The sequence below is a fragment of the Colletotrichum abscissum genome, assembly GCF_030869225.1.
Source record: "Colletotrichum abscissum strain IMI 504890 chromosome Unknown Scaffold_76.1, whole genome shotgun sequence".
NCBI lineage: Eukaryota > Fungi > Ascomycota > Sordariomycetes > Glomerellales > Glomerellaceae > Colletotrichum > Colletotrichum abscissum.
Genome location: NW_026850521.1, coordinates 62,455 through 87,509, shown reverse-complemented (window position 1 = coordinate 87,509; position 25,055 = coordinate 62,455). Strand labels below are relative to the sequence as shown.

General features: G+C 53.7%; 7 protein-coding genes across 7 annotated transcripts; 3 read left to right on the top strand and 4 right to left on the bottom strand.

Annotated features, from left to right (window-relative positions):
- Positions 1-195: 195 nt before the first annotated feature.
- Positions 196-1,383, bottom strand: CABS01_15904 (uncharacterized protein; the record flags this gene model as incomplete). The annotated part of the gene is made up of 1 exon (XM_060549237.1): positions 196-1,383. One exon carries the CDS (start codon positions 1,381-1,383, stop codon positions 196-198), a length of 1,188 nt encoding a protein of 395 aa, XP_060390849.1.
- A 1,853-nt stretch (positions 1,384-3,236) lies between these two features.
- Positions 3,237-5,749, bottom strand: CABS01_15903 (uncharacterized protein; the record flags this gene model as incomplete). Its single annotated transcript, XM_060549236.1, has 5 exons — positions 3,237-3,798; positions 3,861-4,262; positions 4,321-4,637; positions 4,708-5,493; positions 5,570-5,749. 5 exons carry the CDS (start codon positions 5,747-5,749, stop codon positions 3,237-3,239), a joined length of 2,247 nt encoding a protein of 748 aa, XP_060390848.1.
- Positions 5,750-7,359: 1,610 nt separating this feature from the next.
- On the top strand, positions 7,360-8,271 carry CABS01_15902 (WW domain-containing protein; the record flags this gene model as incomplete). Its single annotated transcript, XM_060549235.1, has 1 exon — positions 7,360-8,271. The coding sequence occupies one exon, from the start codon at positions 7,360-7,362 to the stop codon at positions 8,269-8,271; it is 912 nt and encodes a 303-aa protein (XP_060390847.1).
- A 528-nt stretch (positions 8,272-8,799) lies between these two features.
- On the bottom strand, positions 8,800-11,143 carry CABS01_15901 (uncharacterized protein; the record flags this gene model as incomplete). The annotated part of the gene is made up of 2 exons (XM_060549234.1): positions 8,800-10,755; positions 10,811-11,143. The coding sequence occupies 2 exons, from the start codon at positions 11,141-11,143 to the stop codon at positions 8,800-8,802; spliced, it is 2,289 nt and encodes a 762-aa protein (XP_060390846.1).
- Positions 11,144-11,852: 709 nt separating this feature from the next.
- CABS01_15900 (filamentation protein) lies at positions 11,853-15,718 on the top strand (the record flags this gene model as incomplete). The annotated part of the gene is made up of 4 exons (XM_060549233.1): positions 11,853-11,858; positions 11,983-12,103; positions 12,172-15,026; positions 15,080-15,718. The coding sequence occupies 4 exons, from the start codon at positions 11,853-11,855 to the stop codon at positions 15,716-15,718; spliced, it is 3,621 nt and encodes a 1,206-aa protein (XP_060390845.1).
- Positions 15,719-17,056: 1,338 nt separating this feature from the next.
- On the bottom strand, positions 17,057-18,361 carry CABS01_15899 (uncharacterized protein; the record flags this gene model as incomplete). Its single annotated transcript, XM_060549232.1, has 2 exons — positions 17,057-18,149; positions 18,222-18,361. 2 exons carry the CDS (start codon positions 18,359-18,361, stop codon positions 17,057-17,059), a joined length of 1,233 nt encoding a protein of 410 aa, XP_060390844.1.
- Positions 18,362-23,591: 5,230 nt separating this feature from the next.
- Positions 23,592-25,055, top strand: CABS01_15898 (uncharacterized protein; the record flags this gene model as incomplete). The annotated part of the gene is made up of 3 exons (XM_060549231.1): positions 23,592-23,671; positions 23,740-24,267; positions 24,329-25,055. 3 exons carry the CDS (start codon positions 23,592-23,594, stop codon positions 25,053-25,055), a joined length of 1,335 nt encoding a protein of 444 aa, XP_060390843.1.

Here is a 25,055-nt window from a genome sequence, read left to right as displayed (position 1 = left end):
AGCTCGCAGCTGACTTTAGTACCCAAATACAACTTTATGTGGCAGAGATATTGCAGTGATCATAAACCGAGTAAGCTTGAAAATGTATATCATTGTACGATACTGAATAGACAAATCCCATATTTGAACCCCGTTGCTATGCTGGCATAAATCAGATGCAAACGCCACCCGTCTCGTCTCGACGGTGAATCCCAATCACGCCCACAACTGGTAAAACATGGCCGACATCAAGGCCACTGGCACCCAAAAAGCCATGGCACTCGACTGTCCCAGAAGCTGCCCGGGCGCCGTACCGTTGTGCAGCATCACCGCTGCGCCAATCGTGTTGGACGAATCGATGCTGCACACGATCTGGCACTTGCCCTCGCCGCGGCGGCGGTCCAGCTGACCTCTGGGACCGAGACCGGCTTGGTGGAAGCTGTTATCGAGGACGTCACGCTTCGAGGACGATTCCGTGGAGTTGAAAACCATCTCGATCCACTGGATCTGCATGACGGCCGAGTGCCCGACCTCCATTACGCCAGACCACGACCCGCCATCGCTCCACGAGTTGAGCATGACGCGGCTGGGGTCGCGGGGCACCTGAAAGGAGATGCTCGACACCTCGGACCCGTCGACGAGCCAGGTGCTGTCCTTTGCGTCCCAGTCCAGGCGGTGGACGGCCCAGTCGCGCCACGAAGTGCCCTTGGGCATGGTGCCGTTCTGCGTTGACTTGTCGATGGTGTTGCCGCTCGAGTCGAACGACGGCTGGTTGGTGTACTGGATGCGGTCGTCCGGGTCCTTGGTGAGCACCTCAATGTCGGCCTCCTGCACGTTGGCGTACTTGTCGGCCTCGCGGTAGGTGAAGAGTGCGGTGCAGGCGCCCGGGTCGCCGAGGGTGCGGGCGAGCATGCGGACCGAGACGAAGTGGTAGCCCATGGAGACGGACTCCATCTCGGCCGAGGACTGGAAGTCTTCGAAGCGGACGGTGCGCATGCTCATGAACGTGTCCGAGGTGGCGTCCTTGTCGTTGTTCTTCTCAATGTAAATGTTGTTGGGCGAGTTGACCATGTTCACCGTGGCGTCGTTGCCGTCTTTGCCCTTGCGATCCGTGTTGTTCCAGTTCTGGATACCCCATATCGTGTTCCATGCGTCTGTGTTGAAGTAGTCAGATGTTGTGTTTGCGTTGGCGCTCGCATCCCAGTCCGTGAGGGCATCTGGGACCCCTGCGTATTGGCCGAGGTTGCGGAAGTCGAAGAACAGGTGGTTGCTGAAGTAGCTCTCTGATGTGTTGGTCAAGTAGCAGTCGCATACTGAATCGGCGACGTAGGGATGGTCATCAGCCACAACCAACGGCAACAGCGTGAGAGCAAGGCTCACGAGAGGTGCCCGTCTGAAAGACATGATTCCGCTGCTGCTGCTTGTTGCTTGTCCGTGTGTGGCTTGGCGGTTGGGCTTGCGGCTCTGTCAGGAGTGCTGCAATCGAGAGTCTGGGGAAGCAGATGCAGAAGCAGGCGGGATATGGGATGAGGTTATTAAAGAGTGATCGACAAAGTCGTCCGAGTGGTTGTCTTGACCCCGTGGGCCGTAGTCAAAGGCGACGTCGCTTTGGAGGTTGTCCCCTGCCACGGTGCACCGGAATGTGAGACGGGATCGTGCGTGCGCAAGTGCTTCTTTTTCCCTTCCGGATGCCCATCCAGCCACTAGATGGCCAGGCCCTCGCCTCACCCGAGAGATGGCAGCCCCCGGATCGAGGATCCTAAAAGGTGGAGTGAGAGATAGGTAGTTAGGTAACGTGGATCAGAACCTAATTCAAATTGTCAAAGGTAAAGAGCAAAGCGACCGATCATTCACGGAAACGGCGACGGGTTCTCCTGACGATGCTAGCGGCGCCACTGCGCACCATCAGCCAAGACCGCCAAAGATTTGGGAAAAAACGTCCTGGAAAAGTTCGAGTCCATCATCTGCAGGGATTGCGACGGCGGCGCAGGTTTGAGGTAGCACAGAGACTCCGTACTCAGTCTGTAGGCACCTAGGTATCATCGGCGGCGGCCTCCCCCCATGGACAGGACAATAAAGCTGGAGAGACGATCCCTTCGTCAGGGACTGAGCCAGGGACTGAGCGGAAAGGCTAGGTGACGGTGATGATCTGAGAAGCAACTTGACCCAAAACGGGTGATTTTGGGTTGGGTAATGGCACCCCAACCTGTCCAGATGCGGCGGTCATCCATTCGCTCTTGGTTTCTGTTGTCGTTAGCGTCGTTGGTTAAGGCGATGGCTGTGACCGCTCTACCTAGACTTATAGGCAAGCGGGTAGACGGCGATGGCACCGCGACGGCGGCGGCCTATCATGGTCATGCCTCGAGCTTGTGTGTGTGCTATTTGTGGCCATAAAGAAAACCCCAAACCAAACCAAAGGAGGCCTGCTGTGGACCGTGGTTAGGCGGGTTGCCCGCTCATTGCCCTGGGATGTTGCGTTGGCGCGCCGAGTGGTGGTCGGATGGTTTCGTGGAATACGCTGTTTCTTCGTAGCTAACATAGGGCCGATGTTGTATCGGGAGGGAGGATGGAAACATGAAATGAAAGGAACTACGGAGTAGCGCTCTGCTTTTTACCCCGTGAGGTCAGTGCGAATACAACCTCGAGGATCTTGCTTCCCTGCAAGGCAGACTAGGTACCTACCTTGGACGTGCATTACATAACCGGGAACATGTGAAGGCGTCCCACGCACTACCTACCTTATAGCCCTATCAAATGTTGTTTCTCGTTACCCCGGTCACGTCAACCCGCGGGCTGCGAAGTACAGGGCTGAACTGAACCCTCGAGCTCATTCTGAGTTCTCATCGCGGTAGATGCCGTGCCTAGAACTGAGGCATGTGGCCGCTAAACACTAGACTCGGTGACTCTAAATCCTCTCAGATCTCAAATCCTCATCACAAGACACGGTTAGTCTACTCAAGTTCCCTAGGCTAACATGTTCAAAATGAGCCAGTGTATTCATAGCAAGTGACAATGTCGAGCAAAAGTGACACTGAAACATGATCTGCCCTTTGCCAGTTGTGGCCGCCTGTGTATTGCATACTAATTACACCCACATCGTGGGGAAGATATAGAGTCTCGATGGCTCGTCATTACAGCATGTGCGTCATGAAAATTCAAATCATCAAACAGAACCGGTCCTTCCCCAAGAGACCTCCCGTAGCATGCACATCAACAGGCAAGGGAAATGGTAGTAAGGAAAGCCCTCATCCCACACCTTAGATGACACCTTGAGTAAACTCATCCAAGATGGTCATCTCTTCAAAGTTCTCAATCAAGCGATCAACCCTCGCCGCCTCGCGGTCCGTCACGGCAAGATCGAGATCAGTCACAAACATGCCAGTCGCCCGGCCGCCCGCCCTGGGTCCCTTGCGAGCTCTGAGGTCTTCCAGCAGCCCTAGAGCTTCCGTCATGTCCATGCCCCCTTTCCTGACGACCATGGAAAGGAGACCCCCGGCAATCACTTCGGCAACGGTAAAGGAACTGTATAGGGCTTGATAGGCGCGGATGCAGCTGAGAAAGTAGGGTCGCCACTCTGGATTCGTTATGTCGCTAGCTACGGCGTTGGCTACATGGATGAGAGCAGTGTGCCCGAAGATGCTGTACGTCGATTCCGGGTACAACGCGTACACTTCGACGAGGTCTTTGAGCTGCTCGACGGAGGCCGCAAAAAAGGCAGGTATCTGGTCGGCTGACGGTGACCAGAATTTGAAGCCATGCTGTTTGTCGCTTGGGATGAACGGCCTGAAGAGGTAGAGCACAGTCCCGTGGAACCACATGCTGTGAAGGTTGTTAATTCGCACGCCGTGCACTGACGGGACAAGAAGAAAAGGTTAACTTACTGGCAGGTAAGCACATGAGATGGGCTGTGCTCGTCACGTTCCATACTTTCAGACAAATTATCTGCCCAAGACAGTAGTTTGCTGTACTTCTCCAGTGCAAAAGCCTGGGATGAATGACCTGGACTAGTATCGTGCTGATAAACCCAAGTGATTTGAGAGGAAATGACCCATAATTCGCAAAAGGCGGCGAAAGTGTCTGACATGGCAGGAGATCGCCGTCTCTTGGTGCGATTTCGAGACTGGGAGCGAGCATCCGAGTCTGACGAGGGCGCTGTACTATTCGCGCTGCTGTTACGCTCGTGCTCAGACCCGGGTGTTGAGTTCCCTAGCCTAGCTTTGCCTGGAATGGGAAGAGTCGGGGGGTACTCAGTAGTCGCTGGTAAACAGAACTGGGCTATCATACTGCGCTTTTCGTCAGCTATGCTCACTTGGACTGGGGGACTCTTTGAAATGGCCTTACCTCAGAGTGTTGAAAACTCCCCAGGCAACTTGAGCTGTTGCCCTCGCATGTGGTTCCGAGAGACGATTTAGGTCTACAAAGGTATATGCATCGGGACACCCAAAGAGTCTCAGACGTTTCGCCATAGCTACTGTATCTTTGACGAACTTGACATTGAGTTCACCATTGCCATTGCAGCCGCTGGACTGAATCAAGAAGGTCAAAGCCGCAATGGTAGGCAGGGTATCATCGTTTTGCGCATGCCAGAGCTTATTTGACTCGTTTTCCAGCTCTCGACTCCATCGAGATGCTTCAGGTTGCTTTGCCGCATACGCTTGCTGGTAAAGACAATCAATGACATTATTCTAAGAGAAGGGGGTAGGAAGGGGGGGGGGGGGGATAACTGACACAAGCGAAAGCAAGCAGAGCATTGACGAGCAGTGAAGAGCAGTACCGAACTTCACCGGAGACCAAGTCGTCCAGGAACAGATCAGCATCGAACAAGCCCAATATCGGATGATCTGTTTCAAGATATAGGGAGATGACTTCTGCTGCGTCCTGATTACTGATGGGCACTACGGTCCAGAAGGCGATGTTCAAATCTTTCAGGCGAGGCTCGTTGCGAATGCGCGGTGTCGGCGGAGGAATAGGGCCCATTAGTGGAACAAAGAAGGCCGAGTTGAATGCTCGAGAAGGCCTAGGAGAGGCTGTAGAGGGATCATCTTCCAGGACTTCAGCCACAGTAGGGTATTCTGGTGCTCGACGGTCCTCGAGAATTGAACCCTCTTCGGATGCGTCCTCAACCCGAGCGAGTTTGGAAGGCCTAGAGTCGACATCCTCGGGCATCTCGAGACGACCTAATCTCCGAGTCTGGGGATACAAGATGGGATGGCGTCGCGTGAGTTCAAACTCGACATTGGACGAGATATGAGGTAGGATCTCCCGGGCATCTCTTGGCCCCGACGGTCTTATGGCGCGAAGAGCAGCGTAAGGGTCGACGGCGAACTTGAGCTTCTTCAATGTCTGGTGGGCAACATCATCCGGCATTGCCGTGAGCTGGCTCAACATTTCTCGAAGCATTTGATTTTCCCTCTTTAAAGCCATAGCGGCTGTCTCCGTCTCATTAGCACTGATATAGACACATTGTGTCTTCAGCTCTGTACACGCCTTGCACGAAGGGCGTTTACCGTCACACTTGAATGAGGATGTCAGCGCTTGAAACGAGTCAAGAGGACCTGCCATAGTACCAAGATGAGAGATTTGTGCTTACTGCTTTTTTCTTGGACCGACAAGCGTTACAAGCAACCTTGGTACTCGGTAGACGCTTCTTGACTGATGATTGAGCTGGAAGGAAGCGTGCTGGAGGAAGAGGAGGAGGAGGAGCAGGCTGCAAGGCTTTTGGTGCCGGGAGTAGAGGCCGCAACGGCTGGGGCTTGACCTGGTCAGACATGACAGCCAACGGCCTCGCAGCTAGTGCGGCCGGACTGGTGCCACGAGGAGCTACCTAGGTAGACTTGGGGCTGTGACTTTGCGAGGAGATGTCGTCGTAGATGTTGTATATGGGCTGTAGGTAGAGAGAGGTCATGGGAAGGCTGTTTCGTCCAGGGTCGTATAACGAGACTGACCGCTCGCGACGAAAGAAAAGTGAGGGGTATTGGGCATACAGACGAGAGGCAAAGGCAGCATAATAACCGATCGAGAAGCTGGTGAGCGGCAGGCAGAGGAGACCAAACAATCGTCCCAATGGGAAGAGCAAGGCAGCACGTGAATACGATGGCTTGCAGAAGACTTCGACATTGGCTCTCGGTTCCAACAAGACTTCGATGCGGCGCCCAGTGAGGATTGTGGATGTCGTCTGGAATAGTGCGATGAGGGTGTGGAAGGCTGGCTGGCAACCAATGCGGTGAGATGGATGGTATGCAGGTATTCGAAAGGAGCCGAGACAGAGGTTGGCCAAGCTGCAGAGACCTTTCTCTCGCTCTTTTTTCTCTTTTTTTTGGAAGAAGAGAAGAGGAAACAACCTAACGGGTGAGGTGGGATAGACAGATGGGGAGAGATAATGGGGGGGGGGGGGACGCCAGAGAGGGAAGAGAAAAGGCGACGGCAAGAAAGAGAGAATAGAGTAAACAAGAGCCTACGAGAATGCAGAGTCATGTACCTATTTCGCAAACTGCCTCCTCCTATGTCTTCTTCTTCCTCCTCCTCCGGCAAGCTACCTTAGGGTAAGGTAATCAAACCGAATCGTGGTCCGGATCTGCCTCCGTTGTTCAATCTGCCGTCCAGTCAGATGGTCTGGAAGGGCCTATTTAATTGGGGATATCTCAACGTGCTGCTGGCCCTGCCGCCCTGCCGCCCTGCTGCACTGCTGTGGCGGCCACTTCCCGTCCAATCTCTTCTCGATCCAATTGCGCCAGAACTTGCAGCACTTGCAGTCCCCAATCCTTGGACAGACTCCTCCTCAGTGCAGTGTCACGCAGTGCTTTGCAGTGTTCCGCAGTGTTCCACAGTGCTACGCCGTGAGGGAATGGAAGGTGGTGGTCAATCCGGTACGTACCTTTCAGTTCTTTCCATGGCAGGAACTGAACGCTTCCATTCTGGGCCGGGGGCTTCCGCTTGAAGAAGCAAACAAAACCCCCACTCCACACAGTAATCCAACTTAGTCAGCATGCCTTGACCAGCGATACACACAGTGTGACCACGGATACCCCGGCGCAGGTCGCCCGCCTGCCTGTCACTCGCCGTGCCGTCATTTTGCATCTTCCTTGTCTCTACCAAATTTCAGGTGGGACAACTGCACTGCACTGTTCTCTTCTGAGCACAGTCAAACTTGCGACTCTAACCGTACCTTTTCCAGCTTTCTCTTTCTTTGCTACTTCAACTCCACCCAAAGCGTGGTTCAACATCACCATTCTTCCCATTCAAGAAATGAAGCTCCTGCTGCGTCGATATTCTATTATTACCCGGTGACAAGCACTCTCTAATCGCCCACGAGTACACGCGACAAGACAACCTATCCGACTCACACCACTTCATTAAACCCTGCATTCCGACTTTGAAACCATGGCGTCAGACTCTCCCCAAGCCGCCTCCCCGCGCAAGGCTGAGCCGGAACAAAGCACACCGGCCGATGATGCCTCCGACCTCAAGCAAGAGCCCACCGAGAACGAGAACGACTCGAAATCGACTTCACCCAAGGGCGATAACGACGACAACTCAAAACGAGACTCGAGCTCCCCAGAGTCCGGCGAGGCCAGCTCAATTGGCTCTCCCGCTCCTGCCGATGCTCGCGACGACAATCCTACCTCTTCCACCGATGCACCACCTCTCCCCAACGAGGCACCACCCCTACCCGCCGGAGTTCCTCCAGCGACACAAGACGACGGCTGGGACTTCCAGTGGGATCCGACAGCCCAGGCGTACTACTTCTACAACCGCATCACGGGCGCGTCGCAATGGGACAACCCTCGCATACCTACAGCCGGCGGCGCAACACCAGCAGCAGCACCAGGAGCACCAGGCACAACCGCCTCCGCCTCCGCGACTCTCTCAGGCCCTCCTCCCCTCCCAAAGAACGACGCTCCCCCGGCCGGCGGCTACAACCCAGCCATCCACGGCGACTACGACCCGAACGCGTGGTACGCAAAGGGTAGCGCAGCCGACGAGGACGAAACGGCCCAGACGTCCGCCTCTGCGATCAACGGCGGCGAGTACGGCGCGATGGCGCAATTCAACCGCTTCACCGGCCAGTTCCAGACGCTGGACGACGGCCCCGACCGCCACACGGACGAGGCCAAGAGCCGGCGACAGATGAATGCCTTTTTCGACGTCGATGCCGCGGCCAACTCGCACAACGGAAGGAGTCTCAAGGCGGAGCGGAGCGGCAAGAAGCCCAGCAAGTCTGAGCTCAAGCAGTTCAAGGAGAAGCGAAGGGCCAAGAAGGAGGAGAAGCGGAGGGCTTGGCTGCGGGATTGAGGTATGAGGCGTGGGGCATTCTTTTCTTTTTTTTTTTCCTGGACTCTTTGGTCCTGATTTTTGCTGTTTTCAAAAAGGGTTGCCGTCGCGATCGCGACGTCTGGGGGAGAGGGTAAATATTCTTCATTCCGCGGCGTTCTGAAAGAAGGGGCCATCATCGGCGGGAAACGGGCAGAGAGGGAGACTTGGACTTCTCCTGATTGCCAACACGTCCCTCCGGCCTGTCATGGGATGGGGCTGGGCCAAACATACACTTTCATACAAAAAGACTTGACAGAATAAGTCGGGCTTCAATGGCCTTGGATACTGGACCTGTTCACACACAGTATCATGTACAAAATACTGGGCCTCGACCTGCGAAAACGTCGATAGGCCTTTGCTACAGCAAATCAAAACAAAAAAACAAATACCCAGATTACTCGAATTTTTTGTTCCATTCACCCAGAGAATTGTTCGTCTCCAGTGGGGGTATTATGTCCATCTAAATTGACAACAATATGAATCCTTTTTCTTGTCTTGTCCCCTGTCTCATTCATCCTCCTCCTCCTCTTCATCATCGTCCAGGTCCATGTTGAGGTGCACGCTTTCATCGTCGCTGTCGTCATCCGCTTCCTCGGCCGGCTTGGCGGCCACTGGTTCCGGCGCCGCAGCAGCCACAATCGTCTTTTCGACCTCCTTTCTCTCCACGCTCTGTCTCTTGGGCGGGCTCGGGGCGCCCGCGCCCTCGTCTTGGAGCTTGCGCTTCTGCGCCGAGGTGACGGCGAAAGGGTTGACGACCTCGGTCTTGATGGACGTGACGATGTCGCTGTCCTCGTCACCCGCAACGACAATGGTGCCGGCGGTAACGGTGGCATCCTTCATCTCTGCATCCTGCGCGTCGCCCGCGACCTGGATCTCGGCGAGAATCTCCTCGTCCTCGGCGTCCTTGGCTTCCTCCTCGGCTTCAAGCTCCTCAAGCGTGGCGGTGATGCCCTCGAGCGCGTCTGCGGGTGGTTGCGCGGGGGAGGTGCGGATGTTGGAGCGGAGGATCTCGACGCCTTGGTCGCGGGGGTACTGCTGCGCGAGGTAGGGCAGGATGCTGGGGAACATGGCGCCGCCCTGATTGGTGTAGGGGTTCAGGACGCTGGCGAGCATGGCGGCCTTGTTGCGCGACAGGATGGCCGTCTGATCGAGGAGGCCGCGGAGGCCCGGCTTGAGGTGTTGCTGGGGTAGGTGGGACAAGAGGCTGGCGAGGAGGGCGTCGGCGGCGACGATGTGGTCCTTTGCGATGAGGGTTTGTTTTGAGGACGAGGTGGTCGCGTCTGCGGCGTTGGCTTGCGTGGGGAGGAAGAGATCTGCGTTGGCGGCGATGGTGTTCTTCTTGGTGTCTGCTGCGGTCTTGTTGTTGGTTGCCGGCTTGACTTTTTGGATGTGGCCTGATTCTTGCTGGATATCTCTGCAGCAGGCGAGGGAGACGATGCCGAGGGTCTCGACGGTGAGCTTTTGCAGGCCCGGGCCGGCAATGGGGAGAGTCTCGTTGAGGAGCTTGTATGTCGCAGCGCGAACGGCGGGGATGTCGATGCCGGAGCGGAAGACGAGGATCATGTTGTCGTGTATCTCTGGGATGGTCGAAAGCGCGTTGTGTTCTAGCCTTTGCACCAGGACCAAGAGTAGTTCCAGAGCGGCGACGTGTATGTCGGGCATCGCGGCCCACAGCTCCTCCTTTTCTTCCCTTCCGACGGCAGCCTGTGTCTCGAGCGCCTGGTCCCAAGCTTGAGACTTGGAGTTACGGCTAATCAATGATACACGCGAGACCATATCCATGAGAGCTGCAATCGGAATCGTGACGGGAGTCTTGGTCGAGTAGCGGAGGGCGTCTGCCATGTATTGGAGCAAGCCAACGAGTCTGTCACGGCCAGCAGAAATTCCGGTCCAGTTGGGGAGCTGATCCCCCGTCTCCAAACCCTGCGGCGGAATATCAAAGTCCACCTTGGAGCGGGTGTACGCCGCCGAGGCTTCCCATGATTCCTGCACGGCGCGGAAGACCTGATCAGCGGTAAAATGGAAGTCCTTGCGCAGCTCGTCTACCAGCTTGGCCCAATCGTCGCTGGGTCCCGATTTGCCTGCCGTGGTGAGTGGTAGAGAGATGGCCAGATGTCTGCTTGCCCGGCGGAGAGACTGGGGGATCGTGGCTCCATCGGAAGAGGTGGGCGCCAAGTAGGGCTTGATGGCCGTTCTGATCTGGCCGTTGAAGGGGCGGCAGGTCGTCGGATACAGGGGAATCATGGCGGAGAAGGCGTCCAGAACAGTCTCAACGACAGCGAGCGGCGTCTTGAGGCGCTGGCCTAGGCCTGGGAGCTTGATCATCTGAAGACATGCGTTGAAGAAGGTCGGAATCGTAGGCGTGGCGATTTCTCTGGTGAGAGTTTGGTAGCTGTTGATGAGACTGTAAATGCGCACGAGGGTGACAATGGCAATCTCCTTGACCGGGAATGGGTCGCTCTTCTACAATGCAGTGTTAGTATTCATATTGGGAGACAGATATCGGGACCTTGCTTACCTGAAGCATTCCCAAAAGCCCTCGAACCCAATTGCCAGACTCCTTAAGACATTCCCAGCCACCAACATCAACGACAGCCTTGACGAGAGTTGCGCCGGTGAAGCGGCCCATGGCACTCTTGCCATTGAGCAAAGTCGTGATAATGGTCCTCAGCTTATGAACCAAACTTGAGACCTCGGACGAGACTTTAGGGTCATGGGGCGCAGACAAGACATCTTTGCAACGAAGGACGTGATTGATGAAGGCCGGGATTGAGTGAGGAAGTTGAGCCGGTGGTGTGGTTGTCAACTTGCGGCATAGGACCTTGAGGTCTGGGGGAAGAGAAAGAGACATTTCTTCGCGCGGTTCTGGTTGGATGATATAAGATAACAACCCAATTGGAAGCCCGCCTTTGTGATTGAGGTGCCGTAGTGAGAGGGAACTGGCAATATCTCGGATCACAGCCCAAGAATTCACCTGCCGTTGATGCTGAATGAAACTTTTTTCTGTAAGTGAAGGTACGTATCGAATGTATCCTCCCCATCGATGAGCAACGTTGAGTTTGATTGGTCATAGTCGATCCACCATCACACCCCTACAAGGCGGTCGAGTCCAATCTTCAGATGCCATCCTGGAAGAAGTAGCTGGGCCAGGACACCGCCCGGTGGCCGACTGGCCCGTGCTCCCCAAAATGTCAATTAAGGGACCTGATTATGCTGGTGTTGGTGGGATTTGGTGCTCTGTCCTGCTCTTCTGTTCACAAGCTTGTGCTGCAGCAAGGACTTTTCTGCCAGTCAACGTGCCTACCTTGCGCAGTACCTTGATTTCCTGGGCTTTGGTGGCAGTCGCACTGCCAAACAAGCGGGCGTGTCCATCGCATCGCTCCAATCACTTACGCAACGTGCCTTCTCCTAATTAAGCCATTCTTGGGTACCAAACATCGCCAACCCACCCTACCCCCTAGGATATCTTCAACAAAACAATGCAGCGGGCTCAAATGCGCTGCTAGTAGGATTGCTTTGCACTTCTGTCCCATCACTGGCACAGGCTTCAGTATCGCGAAATGGCTGTGAGTGCTTCTTTGTCCCTTCTCTAGGTCTCCAGGGGCTGCTGTCTAAACATCCCCTGGCTTTGACCCCAAATGACGTCGAGACCTTGGAGCTGACTGAGTGTTTCTTCTTCCCTCTTCGTAGCCCGATCCGAACAAGGCCGCCCACTACATCAAGGCCCTTGACGATGCCCGGTGCGAGGGCAATTGGAGCGCCGTCCCCGAGTTCGTACGCAAAATCAGGAAACATGCGCCTGACCGAGCCTGTCCGTTGCCTCGAAACAAGCACGCAAACGCCGCGATACCCTCCTTACTGACACCGAGTCCCCTCTAGGTCTGACTTTGGCCGCTGAGACGGAATGCGCCATCGCAAAAGCCACCGACCCTTCTGGTGCCGGACGACCTTCCACCTCTGTGTCCGCCAAGGATCTCGATGCCGATAACGTTCAATCAAAGCTTCAGGCCGCCATAGACGGGGAAACAAGTCACTCAGAAGACAAATTTCAGGCTCAAGTCTGCGCCGGACTGTTGCATTGGGTGGTTGGAGAGGTCGATCAGGCAGCGGTCAAGCTACCTCGGAACATTGAGGAGGAACTGAGCACCGCCGACAAGTCGGAATGGACCAATATCAGCGCTTTGAAGGCCGCCGTCATCAAGGCGAACTGCCTTGCCCGTACCCAAAAGACAGCCGAAGCTCTCTCCGTTTTCGATTCCGTACTGCCATCCGTATCCATGGCTCCGAGTTCACGAACCGCCCACAAGCAATTCAAAGTCTGGTCTGAACTGTTTCTGACTGAGTACTGTGTGCTTCAAAGCGACGCCCTCCGTTCGAACGAGAGGTCACTTGCAGACCCTAACTCGGTCGCCTGCTTCCGATCTTGGGCTAGGTACTGGGAGTCGATGACAGGGCCGGTCACGGGGGGGTATGGTTACAGGGGCTCGGTGCCGAGACGACAGGTGTGGCTCGAGTACTATTTGGCGTTGTCAACGATCATTGAGCTTGACATTCCATTCCCAACAGGATTCCTCGGCAAAATCACAAACGAGGCTTCATCCACGCGAAACCAGCTGAGGATCGAGCTGAAGAAGACCGAGGCTGCTTACGAGGCGCTCCTCATTAGCGAAACCAGCTTTCCCCGTGCCGACGAGACGAGAGAAGAAGTCGAATCCTTTATCAAGGCTGTTGTCAGGAATTGGTCCATTCTTTGTGGTCGCGGTTGGGCCGAAAAGGACCTAGGTCAGGGTGGTCGCGAGAGCCTCAGCAGAGGTGTTCTCGACACTCTGTATGCCGCAGCGACCAAGACGTACCACTCAACCGCAATCCTACGATGTCTCTTCACTGTTCACCTGGCTGTGGCGGAGTTCGACCTGGCCTTCAAGGCCTTTGACTCATACCTCGATCTTGTCAGACACGGCAAGGCCAGGGTGGACAAAACCGGCCACTTGGAGTCCAACCTCGACGACGACGGCACTGTTCTTGAAACCATGTCACAATGCATCTTGGCGCTTTGCCGCTACGGTGGAAGAGAAGCCATCGATAAAGCCCGTGTTATTGGCAATGAGCTAGAGGACTGGTTATCCAGGCTACCGCAGCTGAGAAATGGCATTGAAAGTGAGAACACTGTTCCGGAAGAGGATGAAGCGACTACCCTTCATCCCAAGATTCGGCCTCACCTGATTGCATTGTCTTGGCAGGCAATCGGCCTTTCCCAAGCCCAGTGGTCAAGAACAACATACGACGCGGCATCTCGAACTGAGATTCAGACAAAGGCGATCAGATGCTTAAGGAAATCCTTGTCTCCGGAACTCGGTCGTACTCGGGATGTTCGCAGTCTTTTTGCTCTTGGCCTGTTACTCGCCGAGCGTCGAGATTTGACCCCGGCGATTGACATTGTCAAGACGGCACTCATCTCCAACAAGTCTGCTGACGAAGAGCAAGATCTATACCACGGCGCGTACTGGCAGGAGCGTTCTCTGATTCCGCTATGGCATCTTTTGGCACTCTTATTGAGCGCAAGACAGGATTACAACATGGCAGCCAAGGCTTGCGATGGAGCTTTCGAGCAGTTTGGCGACCCCTCAGTCCTATTCGGAAGACAGGATATCCACTTCAAGAGCGAACACCTTAACGAGGCCGAAGCTCAGGACGAAAAGATTGCGAATGAACGGAAGGGAGTAGTGGACGACATGGATGATACCGAAAAGGAGAGTGTCCTCGAGGCCAAGATGACACAAATCGCCATCATTGAGTTGCTTGAAGGACCAGACATTGCCGTTAACGCCTGCCCTGAGCTACTGTCTCTCTTCACAAGGCTATTCGGAAGCCTCGAGGCCAAGCCAACTTTGCAACCACCCAAGGCTGTTGACACAATACAGGTGCCAAAGAGCTCGGCTGGCACGCTGAGAAGTATAAAGGGAAGCTTCTTCGGCTCTACACGAACGCGGCAACCCAGTATAGCCGAAACGGAGAAAACAGTCACGCCTTCCCGCCCCCAGACCTCACAAACACAAGCCAGCGTTGCAGCCCCGACAATACAAGTCACCCAAGAAAACGGATCACCAACAGAGACGCGAACGCGGCGTCTTTCCAGTCTGACGCGCCGATCGAGAAGTGAATCGGGCAAAAGACACAGCTTGCGCAAGCGAGATAGCAGCAGCGGTCGCAAGAGGACAGCAAGTGTCAGCAGCGCAGGCACCAATCCACACGGACCGACGGTGGTTGACGGAGAGGTCTTCTTCACCCCAGCCGACGAACTGCAGCAGTCCGAGTTCTTCCCTCTCACAGGCAACCGTCAGGCTTCAATGGCATCTTCTGTTTCACGAGGACGTTCACTCCATCACTTGGAGTCTTACACCTCCCAGAAATCACGATCAACAAATTTCTCCGAAATCTCTGCCAGTGGCACTTACACCATATCAAACCCGTTGCCGCTGATCCACTTCCCCCAGGACATGGAGCGGAGGCAAAGAGCTGTGCTGCTGGTCAAGGTGTGGTTAATGATTGCGGGATTCTATCGTCGAGCCAACATGTTTGAGGACAGCAAGGGAGCCATCTCAGAAGCGCAGAAGCTTGTAGGGATACTCGAGGCTGAAGTAGCCAAGGATCCTACGGGCTCTCTGTCAATGAGGGGCAACAGCTGGGCCGAGAAGAAGGGCGTCGACGAGCTGCTCGGAGACGTTTGGGCGGAGGTGAGCTATAGGCTTGATCATGTGCAAATTGACTCAACTGACAACTTGTATAGCTCGGCTATCTTTCTTTGGCAAAGGGCGCACCCTACTTGGCCCGGTCAGACTTCGAGATGGCACTCACCCATTACCCCAATCACCCAGCAGCCATCGTCGGCCTGTCCGATATTTTGCTCGACATTTACAGCGAGAAAGTCCTGCCACCGCCGGCCATTCCCACACTCAGTGTGCCGGAGAACGTCTCTAGCCTTTCGCTGCCGCCACCCAATCTCCCAAAGATTGCTGTCCCCCAGCACGGTCTCCCGTCAGAACCACTGGGTCTGGGCTCCGGCGGGTTGGGCGTAGGCCCCGCCGGCAAGACAAGCGGTCACCAATCCGCGACGACGGCATCGTCGGTCAAGTCGGTAGAGAGGTCCGAGTCGGACGACAAGCTGCCGGCGCCGTACAAGGCGACCTCGGTGCCGACCATTGACCGCCTCGCCGCTCGAGACCGCGCGTACGGTCTCCTGTCTTCCCTGACGAAGCTCGGCAGCGCGTGGAATAACGCAGAGGCCTGGTTCGCACTGGCCCGGGCTCACGAGGAGAGCGGGCAGGTGGACAAGGCAAAGGAGGTGCTGTGGTGGTGCGTCGAGCTGGAGGAGAGCACCGGCGTGCGCGAGTGGCAATGTCTCGGAAGCGGTGGTTACGTGCTCTGAGTAATAATTATATAACTACATTTCTATCCTGGCCTGGGTCTTTTTTTGTGAATTTGATTGCCGTCGGCTTGGTACCTATCATTGTCGAGTCAAACCTGACGGGTAATTGTGATGTCTCCCAAAACTATCTCCCGACACTAGAGTCGATATCTTCGTGGCACAGTTACGAATACGTACAAACGAACCGTCCTGCTCGAGCTTCTCAACCGCTGCCGCTCTTCTCCACGTCAACTAGGTGCACCAGGTCATCCTTCCAATCCTCACATGTCACACTCTGTTCCTGCCTAGTAGAAGAACGAGGACCCCCAGACCCTCCCGTCCATCGCTTTTCCTGGACGGTAGAATAGCCGGGTTTACGCTTATTCAAGCAAACAAATAAGATAACAAAGTCAACAAGTCGGGTCGTCCTCTGACTCTGTCCATACCTTTACAGAAGCATTCCAGAGGCGTCTGTCTGTCTTGAGGTGGCTTGCAGGACCGGCATGCGGGCCGTGCCACGCGCGTGGGCCACCTGCGAACTCTCATCTGTAGGGACTCCCGTAATGTGTATATATATGTATGTGCGTGTGTGGCTTGCCGTAACCACTTCTCCGCAGCCCTGGGAAAACGCCCCGGAAAAGCTCGAAAAACTCAAAGCGTGAAAAGGCTCAAGGTGAACTCGAAGAGACGGGAACACAGTATTCCATTCGAGTAGGCGTCTCACTGCCCGAGACAGACTCGAGATGGCGTGTGGATAACGAATTTGATCAAACTCGAATGAACATTCTCACATCCAAAAGTTTCGACATAATTAGTAGACCAATGTATATCCGTAATGATCCGTCGTCTTACTCGTTTCCCTACTCTGTGCGGAAGCCGCACAGCGTATTTACTGCATTTGTCTAATTGCAGTGAGCAGTCGCATCCTGCAGGGATCGTACCTCAAAAGAAAGTTTGAAACTGCGTCTCTCATAATTCAAGTAGAGTGCCTTGCCACAAAGCTTCAGACGTGGGGGTCATTTGACAGACTCAAGGCCTAGGAAGCAATGAGTATCGATAATTAACGCAACTATGCTCCGGCAGGCGGCACACTTCGGAATTCACTTGTCCACCGCACGGTTGTAGTTGTCTCAACGGTTCGTTCAAAGTTAATGACCTATGCCTTACATGACTCATTTCTTGAGCTATCTGGTTCCATTTCCCTGCAGGACCAAGGTGACCTCCAAACGCCAAGCCAAATCCTATGCTACCAAGTTCCTGTAATGTAACAGACTTTACGGCAGTGCCGTTATGTCGTCCCAGATCCATCGCGATGCATTGATGCTGCGATGAGAGGGCTTCTTGACAGCTGGAGAGCTATCACCATGCCATCAGGCTAGGCGGCAAGTTCGGGTACTCCTTTCCATCAATGGTCTCTGAGCCAAATGGGTATTGCGGATCCGTCGCGCCTTCTTCATTCTCTCCGCCATCGCTTTCTGTCTCAAGCTCCTCAACACCATCAAGACCTCTCTTCCACTTGGCCTTACAATTACCGGGAACGTATTTGGCTGCGTCCATAGCCAGCGTAAGCTTGACCTCGGGACAGTAATCCCAAATGTGTTTTCGTAGAGCTGGAGTACCCCAGATGGCGCTGTGCAGCCAGATACCACTACCACCGGTGTGATAGCCCATGGGCTCGTAAAAGCCCTCGCGGTAATCGTCAATGCCTGAGACAAGTTCACCCTCTGCCGCAGCCTCGAGTGTCGCGTTCGCTCCTCCTTTGTTGATCTTTGTGCCTTCGCCCGAGTGCATCTCACCGCTGAACGTCAATGATACAGTTCCGTTAGCGACCTTGCTTCCAGGTCGGTGAGCAAGGCGCTCAGCGAGCCAGACGTCCTCAGGTTCAGATCCGTCAACACGCTTCTGGTTTCGGAGGATATCAATCATGGCGCTGACACGACGGATGGAGAGGCCACCGTTGCCACCCCACCTGCCGCCAGGGTTCCAAGGGGCTCCAATCCAATCATACTCGAGGTAGTCGTTGATGTTCTGCTTACTGTTGGCGCAGAGAATGCTGTCGGTCTGGAATACGAGGAGCCACTCGGCAGGCTGCAGGACGGTCTCGTACAGCCACAGGTTGGTCAAGAACCGACTAATCATCTCCTGACCAGCCGTGCTCATGTTGGAGGGAATGTACGTCAGGTCGAGCTTGCCGGCGGCGACTTGTTCACGAATCGCAACGGACGAGTTGATAGACTTGACGGACTCAACAGAGCCCATGAAGCGAAAGCGCCAGTCGGGAGGCACTACGGAAATGAAGTGCAGCATCAATGGCGCAAGAATCGGGTTGGCGCGGTTCTCGACGAGAAGAGCGACTTTGGAATGGTTATAGGGTGAATGTGCGTATTCAAGGGAGATTTGCGGTACGGTCATCGTCTTGAGGGTGGGCAGCGATAGCCATATTGAGAAACCACTAATACGATACGGTCAGTACGAGCCAACATTACAAGGAGCCAAGCAGGAGTTTCTGGGGTCATTGGCTTACAGGAAGAGGACGAAAGCGCCAAAGACTCTCATGCGGCGGCTCGTCAAGGCCCAAACCGAGAGAAGCAGGGCCTTGGTATGCTGCCAGACGTCTGTCATGCTCTTCTCGCCGCTGACAGCAGGCCGCGGTAGCGAGGCCATGGTTGGGACGAGAAGGCCACGAAATGGCAGAAAAGGCCTAGGTGGGCGTTGAAGATGGAGACAGAGAGCGGTTGTAGTGAAAAGCGATTTCAGGGAGATTTCAAGTCGCAGAGGCTACTCAAGCCTGGAGCGGCTTCGAGAGCGGGCGTTTACTCGCGAGTCGCAGATCCGTCCGGTCCACAGAGATTACGCAAGTGTCGATGGCGTGGATGCGTCGGTAGCGTTGCAGGGGAATTAAGGCATGTCCGGTCCTGCGGCTGGTGACGACGACGACAGCAGCTGACTCTTGTCGAATAGACGAGCTACTCGCGCGGTCGACTGGTCGTAGCCCGAATGGTGAATTCGGTGCGTGCGATGAACAGAAGATGTGAGGTTCAGAAGTGAAGGGGAGAGGAGAGAGAGGGAGGAAACAAGAAAAAGACAAGAGGATGAAGGGAAGGAGTGATGGGGAACTATGGGAAGGTACGATTTGCACATGCACCACTACCCTGAGGAAGGTACGAATAATGATATGGTGTGTGGCAGCTCCTCCCTCGACAGCGACTAAGGACGCAACGAGGGACGGATGGAATTATCTGATGAAAAGACAGGACGCCCCTTGCCTTTGCCTTCAATTCCCAGGGCGAAGGCTGCTTGCTGCTCTAGTGTAGACTATAGTGTAAGGTAGCCTGCTGCTTCCATGCTCATTCACTTTCCCTCCACTCCTCCGGACCCTTCCCCCCCCCCCTTTCCTTGGCAGGTGTCCACGCCAGCCCGGGGCCGGACGGGGAAAAAAAGACCAGCGCGAGAAACTGGAGACCTCTGGGAGAGATGTGGCAGCGGATTCCAATCAACAGGCCAGGCCCTGGGTCGTGGAAGTTTCAAGCAAAGGGAAGCCAATGAGGTGTTCTAGTGAGCTGCTTTGGGGCCAGCGTCTCCAAAAGCAACATTGGAGCCCCCCCCGGTGGCCGCGTCGATGAATCTTGCCGGCTTCCCTTGCTGCCCACGTCGCCGTCCGTAGCCCAGCCCTTGTCAAACCGCGCAATGCAGCCAGCCACTGTTGCAGTGTCTAATTTGGGTCGAGTATCCGGCATGTACCTCCAAGTACCTTTTCCCTTCTCTCACCTCCACCGGGCACGTTCGATTCGATGGTCGGGTGCGATAGCGATGGCGACTGGTAATCCTGGCAAGCAATCAGGGAGCCTGATCGTCCAGCTGTCAGTCTGTCTGTCTCCAGGCCACACCATCAGGCGCTCGCCCGGCCATGAGTACACATATACCGATACATCCCTCTTTTCTCCATCCCAAGAGGCAATCTGGAGGGACGGACACGGAACGTCACGCCACCATCGTCCCTCCCTCCCATTCTGACCTGCATGTAACAGCGAGGACGATACTTGGACACGAAGCGCCACAGCAAGTTGCAAGTCAGCGTCAGCTTTCCCTCACGAGAATGAAGCGGCTAAACTATAGTCTGAACTCCATACCCATGAGGAAATCGGGACAAACGGGCACTTTCGTCCCATGATGTTACGGATGCCCTGATTCAAGAACCGAGCTCGAGGATATTTACAGCCTCATCCCAGCCAAGAGTTCCCCATGCCCGAACAAAGCGACCCCAACCTAGGGGGTACCATGCCCAGCCATTTCGTGCAGCGCAACCAACAATCACCACCCCGAGCCGGTCTCTCGGTATCGCCGGCCGTGACACCCATAATCCGGCTGCATTAAAGACCAGGGTTGGACCCAAGGCGCCCAATGGGACGGTAGTCGGTACGTTGTAGAGTATACCGTAGCACCCAAGCAGGCAGGCAGGCCAGCTTCGGATCAGTTGCTAGTGAATAACCAGTTCATGGCCAAGCGAACTGTCGCAAAGGGGCAGCCTCGCACCAAGTAGTGATTCCGTAATAGTCTGAGTACCTTATTATCGAAGAAAGTTAATTCTTTCTAAGTCATAAGTACAAGAATATAGTTTTAATAAAATAGTATAGTACTTACTTAGTACTTAAATTAAAATACTTTTTTAAGCTTATTATAAAAAAAATAACTATATTACTAATTATTTATTATCGAAGTCTATAAGTAGTATTATAGCTTTAATTATAATAATTTTACTTATAATAAATAAAAAGTCTAATTATAAGTTTTTTAAAAACCTTTAATTAAGAGCTATAAAAGCTTTTAAATTAAATTAAAATACTTACTAAAATACTAATAACTAAACTAATTTTATAATAACGACTTTAATAAAATACTTAGTAAATAACGTTAAAATCTTTATTAATAATAAGTATAATTTATAAAATATAATAATATAGTTATAAAGTATTATTAATATATCTTATATTAAAAAGGGTATTATTAATACTAATAAAACGGATAGGGCCGTATTAATATAGTACCTCGGTTTCTTTTTATAACTCGAAAATAATTATTTTAAATAATATTAAAAGTTTATTAAAAAGCTTTTTTAAATACTCTAATATATTTATTATTATTTTTATAATAATAAGACTTTTAATACTTATATATAAGAATAAGTTATTTATTTTTAAATAGTAATATTAGTTTATTAATAAGCTATTAAAACTACGATTTTAGCGATTTTTTAATAAGGGAGAGGGTAGAATAGAGGAAAGGATAAGTAAAAAAAGGGTTAAGGTTGAACAGTACGGAATTCGAGGGCAGGGTAGCGTCTATATATACTGCGGTAATCCTTTAGTAATGCAAAACGATGGAGTTAAACAGTGGATTCCGTGATAGTCTCTTTCCGAATTCAACCGTCCAACGTCGATTTAATCTCAACTCCTCGCCACGGAGAATATTATGTAAGGGCGCACAAGGGAGACCGCGCAAGCCCCATGTCTCAAGTTTCGAAAAGCATCGATACGACGACTGACTTCCACTTAAACTTTGCTGCAACGAAAGCATGTTGACGGTTGGAACGGCGTACAGTGCTCGTACGGATGCACCGTGATACCTACAATAGTACTGGTGGCAGTCAGCTTAACCCGCCACAGTCAACTTGTTCCTCACATGCACGACAATCGGACTGGGACCAGTGACATTCTGTGAGAGACTAGAGACGAGAGGTTGTGGATAAGCGAGCGACTGTGCTGCTTTCCGCCGCTTCGCCGCACGCATGCATGTACGATGCCCTGTCAGCCTGTAAGCAGTATCCGTATGATTGCCTATTGCCGACAAACATGGAAGCTTTCTCAAGTCTGTAGCGGCACAGCCCAATGCAGGGCTCGGTCCATGGTCCCTGCTGAGCATCCTCAGGGCTTACTTGGACTTGGGGCTAGCCTTGTCCAAGCAAGAACGAAGAGAATGAAATAGGCTTCGTTTTCAAGGTTCAACTTTCATATTACACCTGACACAGTTGTCTTGTGCGGTCGCATTCTTGTTGTCGCACGCGAGGAACGCGAGGGGCGGGGCGGGCGCAAATGAGTCTTGGACGAGGCGACTCATTAAAAAAGAGACTCAGTTCTCTCGAGAAGAAGAAATATCGCTCTCACTCCCGAGTGCTGACCACGGCGTTCCTTTTCCCCACATCGCGGAAATAATAAACCTGCGCAATCTGGTAATCAAATTGTACGTTGGGCTGGGTGACAGCATGGTCGTTCTTTGCAAGTAATCAAAGACTGACAGCGTGCTCGGAAATGATCTTGTCGCTGACGGGCATGCCGTCTGTATCCGTACGTCATCTGGAGTTATCAGAGAGCCGTGCGCCAGAAGATGGGGGTTAGTTGTTTAGGTATGCAGTGTAGTCGAGTAGTGATGGTTCTCAGCACGGCAGAAGTTTGGGCGATAGGTGGTAGGATTGGCGAACAGGTGCAACACGAGATGAAGCTCTCCTTGATGGCGAAAGAACCCAATGGTAGGATGGATGCAGTCAAGGTTGATACCTACTGCGTATATGTTGGGTTGGTGGCGGTAATGCACTTTGAACCTTGTCGTGTTCGAGACGACGAGCATCTCGGCCGGAAGACGAGACCGAATGGCAGCTTGCAGTTGCCAGTGAAGAAGAAAGGAGGAAGGAGCTGTGCAGTCTCTCCCAGATCGTGTGGTTGACTTCGGGACTTCAGACTTCCTGTGCAAATGGAAGGGAGGAACCCAGGCAATGTGGGTCTAGCGGGAGGAGCCCTTCCCTGCCTCCACTGGCTGCATGCCACCACCCAAAGAAGAAGGAAATGGGAAATGGAAGTGGAGGTCGACGTGTAGAAGACGGTACATCCGAGTACCTGCCCGTCACTTGTACCTTCCGTCGTCTCCCTGCGCCCATGTGCTGGCTGTTCCAGTGTGGGCTTGCCTTGCAGACTGCGGCAAGGTAACTTGAACCTCAGGCTTGACCTCTCGTCGAATTCTATCACCTCAGTCTACCCGTACGGATACCTACAGGCTACTGCGTAAGGTAAGGCCCCCACTTCCTCCCACATCTTCCGCCAAGCGTCTCTCTAACTCTCTCACTTTTGGCTCCAGCTTCTGCTTCCAGCCTCTGCTTCCAGCGGGCGGTCGACCGTCTATCGACATTGGGATCGGTTGATTGAAGCCAGGTTTCCCCCCTCTTTCCCGGCATCCATTCCAGGACCCTGCACCTAGTCACCTAGTCACCTAGTAGAAAGAGTGGGATTTCGGTGACATTCGACTCTTGCTCTATGTACATAGTAGTGAACCACCACCCACTGCCACCAGTGAGCGCCGTTCCGCAAGCCTGCAGACGCGATTCGTCATCTAACAAACTTCGCCGTCCTCTCTATCTCTGGACTATCGAGCGGCCCGCGAACCCCTTGTATTTCGTTTTTCGTTTTTCCCTCGCAGCCTCTCTTCTCTCCCTTGGACCACGGAAGACACTTGTCTCTTCTTGCTGCTGCTTACTGCACTGCACCTCAACTCCAAGACCAACCGCACCGGCCGAGTCTCGAGTCCCTGAGAATTCCTCGCCAGCGCCCTTGGAAAGCTGAATCACTACCAAGAGTTCCGCCTGTCCACAACGGCCGCAACACACGAAACCAAGTCCATATTGGCATTCAGTCTCGGCGGTTTCAACACGTGGTCGACATGACGCGCCTCTAACCAGCAACTTTCAGTCAAGTCAGAGAATTCTCGAATTTCCAGCTTCCGATTGCCTCGATTCTTTTCTACAACCGATTCTAATCCATCACTGCGACACCGTCCCTGACGCCGTCCCATTCTCTCGTTTGCGCCCTGCTCTTGCTGCGCCGTTCCTGGACGTTCACATTTCAGCGACATGGGGGCCACGAACGGTTCTTCCGGCGTATTCGCCATCACAAAGACACGACTTTTGCTAGTTGCGTCGCTGGCCATTACGTTCGTCTTTCCCGTCGCAAACTTACCTGAAGACTCACTGGCGAATGCCATGCTGACCACGTTTGCAGATGGTGGTTTGCTCATCTCTTGCCGAGCTACAAGCCTATGATCAAGGCCGAGTTCAAGTCGAGATTGGATGAGGCTCGTCAGAAGATGCCCAAGATCAAGGTTGACTGGAAACCCGACCTGAGCAAAGACCCGAGATCCAACTACAATGCATCCAAGTTAGCATTGATCATCGAGCCGCGCCCTATTCCGCATCTCGTACCCCAGCTATTGCACATGACCTCGGTGGTGCCTCCCGATTGGAGATTCCTATTCATCGGCTCCAACAAGAGCGTTGTCAGCGTCGCCCGAAGCTACGGCATCAAGCACCAGCAGGTTATTGGGAAGCTCGACTTGATGGTCCTCCCTGAGCCGTGGGAGATTGACACCAAAGAACACGTCTTTCGCCTGTTGACCGACATTCGCTTTTACGAAGAATTCCTCCCCGGTGTGGAATGGATCCTCAAGTTCGAATCCGACAGTATCCTCTGCTCCAACTCACCGACCAGTCTCAACGAGTGGCTCGACTGGAGTTGGGCTGGCGCACCCAAGTAGGTCCCCCTCGAAAGTTCTCCCTCGCGGCCCTCATCCCTTGCTAACCCCCGCTCGCAGGACCCCTGATGATCGCTTCTCCGGCAATGGCGGACTCTCTCTTCGACGAGTCTCGTCCATCAAAAGAGTGTTGCAATTTCAGGAGAGATACAATGACACGGAAGCCGAGGACGAATGGTACGGGAAGCGACTCTGGGTCATGCAGGGCGAAAAGGTAGCCCACGGCAGAAAGGGTGTTCTGGCTGTGGAAGACGTCTACATGGAGAAGCCCATGGGATATCACGTCAAGGATGGGGGTCAGGGAATTTCCGACAAGGTGTGGAAGAATCCCACGCAACGGAAAAAGATTTTCGACTACTGCCCTGAGCTCAGCTTGATCATGGATATGAAGTTGGAGCGCGAGCGCTGCGAGGGCGACAACAAAGAAGGCAGCATCGGCCCAACGGACGAAGAGAAAGAAAAAGCCGCTGAAGAGGCCAAGAAGCAAGCCGAAGAAGCTGCCAAGAAGCAGGAAGAAGAGGAAGAGCGCCGGAAAAAGGAAGGCGAAGAAGAGAAGCAAAGACAAGCCGAAGAAGAGCGCAAGAAAGCTGAGCAGGGCGCAGGAGTCACCAAGGCAGATATCGATGAGCTCCTCAGCGAAGACGACATGCTCAAACTCGACTACGGTGCTGGCGGCAGTGGCGCCTCAGGGTCCAGCTCAGCAAATGCCGATGATGCCGACGCAAAGGCCAAGGCGATGGCTGCTGCAGCGCAAGCAAAGGCCGCCGAGAAGGCTCAGAACGCCTAA